Source organism: Triticum urartu, chromosome 5, assembly GCF_003073215.2.
Source record: "Triticum urartu cultivar G1812 chromosome 5, Tu2.1, whole genome shotgun sequence".
In the NCBI taxonomy this organism is placed as follows: Eukaryota; Viridiplantae; Streptophyta; class Magnoliopsida; order Poales; family Poaceae; genus Triticum; species Triticum urartu.
The window spans coordinates 641,054,581-641,058,217 of record NC_053026.1 but is presented as its reverse complement, the minus strand read 5'-3'; the positions used below and the strand labels follow the sequence as shown (position 1 = coordinate 641,058,217).

General features: G+C 54.2%; 1 protein-coding gene across 1 annotated transcript; it reads right to left on the bottom strand.

Annotated features, from left to right (window-relative positions):
* Positions 1-447: 447 nt before the first annotated feature.
* Positions 448-1,493, bottom strand: LOC125506439 (pollen allergen Phl p 1-like). Its single transcript, XM_048671255.1, has one exon. It carries the CDS (start codon positions 1,470-1,472, stop codon positions 660-662), a length of 813 nt encoding a protein of 270 aa, XP_048527212.1. The 5' UTR covers positions 1,473-1,493; the 3' UTR covers positions 448-659.
* Positions 1,494-3,637: the final 2,144 nt, after the last annotated feature.

The window sequence follows — 3,637 nt, the reverse complement described above, 5'->3', positions numbered from 1 at the left end:
AAGAATAACCTTTTTGCTGCTCTCCGAACGACAGATGAAGGGACAGCGGAATAAACGATTTCTATCCGAGGCCCAATAACAACAGTGTGGCATCGAGCCGAGCCCCAATAACAACAGCACTATTTATTATTAAAAAATGTAAGAAGTACCTAGAACTCATCTAGACGAGATATAATTTGGTATCATTCACTTGAAAACAAGAACATATAACATCCATATCAGCACACACGCATCTTATAGCATCACATCCAATGGCTATAAAAGATGAATGAGACCAAATTATATCTCATCTAGATGAGTTTTAGCAAAACTGAAAAATGTATGTATGTGTGGATGAAAATACGCATGGGCAAACGAAAATTTTAAACAAACACATCGTGCTTTATTAGTAGGTATAGATATAGACTATTAGCTAGTTGCAAGGTTGCACCCAGAACTTGTTGCACGACACAGGTTCTGGACCTCAAATTAGGAGTTGTCCACGCTCTCTCCCTATAGTAAATGAATGAATAAGTATACTCATGGTCTCATCGCATCATATGTATGATATATGTGCGGCTGGTTTATTCTTCTTTTCGAGCCAAGCGAAAAGAAGTTAATTAATTAAGCTGGCCTGGCCGCCGGAAGGAGTCGCATCATCATCATCATCATCATCATCTTCAGTACGCGCCCTTGGCCTCGTAGGAGGTGTCGGGCTTCCAGCCCTTGGGGATGACGTCGTCGACGACGGTCTTGGTGCCGCCCTCGGTGGTGTAGCGGACGGAGAAGGGGCCGATGAGCTTGTGGGGGGTGTCGATCCTCCACACGGCTCCCCACGACTCGTTGAGCTCGGTCCACTTGTCCTCGCCCTTCTGCTTGATGTCCACGCCCACCACGTCGCCGTCGCCTTGGAGGAACTTGATCACCAGTGCCAGGTAGTTTTCGTTGGAGGACTTCTCCACGTGGAAGTTCACCTTGGTGCCCGCCGGGTACTTGCACTTGACGCGCCGGAACTTGATCTCCACCTCGCCGGCGTCGCGCAGCTTCTGCTCCTCGCCCTTCTTTGCCATGGAGCCGAAGGCGTGGCCGGAGAGGTCGAAGTGGTAGGGGGCGATGGGCTCCTCGTTCTTGTCGGTGATGGTCACCATGGTGGGCTCGCCGGAGCAGGCCTCGGGCTTGGTGCACTTGAGCTCGAAGCAGGACCCGCAGCCGCGGCCGTCCTTGAAGATGGGGATGTTGCCGCAGGAGGTCATGCCGTGGAAGGGGGCCTTGTCCACCTCCTTGTACCCGCAGGCACCGCCGTTGTCCTTGGGCCCGGCGCCCGTCGGCTTGCCGTACCACGTGGTCTTGGCGTCCAACCACTTGTTGCCGTAGCTCGCAGGCGACGCCGTGATGTTGGGGCCCGGGGGAACCTTGGCGATGCCGTGCGCGCCGCACACGACCGCGGCCAACACCACCGCAACCAGCAGCACCGACGAGGAAGAAGAAGCCATCTTCTCTTGAACTGTTCCTTCTTGCCGCTGTGTATGTGCTATCGATGGGTGTTTTTTTATAGGAGAAAGCCCGATCAACAGAGAGCGAGCAAACCGGGACGTTGCTCCGGCCATGTCGGTGGGCTGGCCGTGAGCGCGGGGAGAGCTTGTCCGTGCATGCATACGCGGCTCGCCATCATCGTCGGAGGTGCATCCACTTCGGGACCAAAGCCACCTATGTTTAGAATGTCTGAACCATTTTTATGCATGGTGAAGGTGCAAGTTATCAAAAGGACATCAAGTATGCTGCTGTCAACTTCAACTCTGTTATCTTCAAGCACGTTTGCGGCAGTTTAACGTCCTTATGTTGACACCCGAATTTGGCACGATACAAAACACAATGAAGATGTCCTCAAATGAAAAGGTTTTTTACATGGAAACGGTTTGCATCGTCGAATGAAACAACTTTGATGTTTGGGTCATCGCCAACCGACCTCATCTTAAGGGCCGAAATTGTGTTCAAAGTTGTAATATTTATGTTCAGATCACTGTTCGGCCAATTATACCTCAAAGACAACCTCCGATGGAGGAACACTCTACATTGATTGTGTCGATCGATTTTGATATATAAATCCCCCCAACACGAGTTCGTATGCAAAAGTTAGAGGCAATACTCTGCGGACCAAACACCCACCTAGGTGGTGTCTGATGTCTCGCTTGAGCTATTCGCCCTTTGTCGGCTGAATGAAGCTTGCCAGCGAAAAGCTTGTCGGCCGGCGTGGAAAGCTTGTCGGCGTGGAAAGCTTGCTGGCGTAAAACCTTGCCGGACGAAAAGCTTGCCGGCGTGGAAATCTTGCCGAAAAAAGCTTGTCGGCCAAGTGGAAACGGTCAAGGTCAATCGGACCAAAAGCTGAAGATGGGCTGAAAATATTATCAAGATATCCACAAACGAAAAAGTGTTCTACACGAAAGTTGTGCATATCGTTGAAATGGTCAACTTTGCTTTCGGAGTTATCATCATCTGAGATAGCATACGGCCTACAAGGTTGATGCAAGACTCAGATAGCCAAGACAACTGCATGACCGAGTCTGACTGGAAGATCTCTCAAAATTGGCTTTCGCCCCGCTATATGGATATAGCCAGCGACCCAATACATCTGAGAATCCACTGCTCGGGCAGACGGCACAAGCATGCCCAAAAGAAATAAAAATGAGGAAAAAGAAATTAATGACAACAGAGTCAGATCCATGAAAACGATGATGATCCGCAGCCGCTGCGCCCTCCTGAGATTTCCACCGCACTCCTAGCACTTCGGACCACCGCATACCGAGCAACACCTTCAGAAAGGAACGCGATGATGACGGTGCTGCTACCTAGACTGGTCCTAGGGTTTCCCCCGGTACGCGGAGGGGCATGGGTGAGGGGGATACCCGACGCCCTTCAGGGAGGAACGATGGTACCCATGGGCGTCGCCGCATCGGTGCCGGCCAAGCCGACTGCGATTTCTCCCGTCCGCCACACACCCACCAACCTGACCAATCCGTTGCGCTCCACCACACTTGCCGCTCATCACCATGCGCCACCACGGGCTTGGAGTCACCACTGCTATCTCACCATGGAGTCCAAAGCAGGACCTACGGGCCCGAGAGGGAGCAGCCGGGAACTAGGAGCAGTAGTGTCAGTAGCCACGCGGGAGGAGACAACCTCAACCGCCATCGGCGTTCACCGACTGGGCACAACAAGAGGAGCAAACCAGACACATGGGTCCGGCCGAGCTTGAAATGGCCCGTGAATCTCCCGTCGCCACGCTGCAGTGGGCACGCCGCCATCTCCGCAACCCCCCGCACGAGCCACACCTCCGTCCGCCAGAGCCGTCGCAGGTGGAGCCGAGCCAGGCCTGCCCAGACCAAGATGGGGCTTCAAAGGGCCCGGGCGTTGCTGCCGGCTGCCGCGCTAGCACGCCGTCAAGTGACTACGCCACCGCCTCCTCACTACTCGGATTTGCGCCGCCCGAGGGACTGCCCCGTCACCAGAACCGCATTGCCCATGGAAAACCGCCGCGCCCGCGATGGGAAGACCCTACAGCAGTCGCCGGAAGCCCGAAGCTAGACGTCGCCCGCGGCCCGCGCCGCCTACCGGCCAGATCCGGCTGCTGTGAGGAGCACTCCACCGCCCGCGGCCGTCC

Excerpts from the sequence above, each read along its gene's own strand:
- LOC125506439 (XM_048671255.1), bottom strand. The coding sequence starts at position 1,472 with ATGGCTTCTTCTTCCTCGTCGGTGCTGCTGGTTGCGGTGGTGTTGGCC.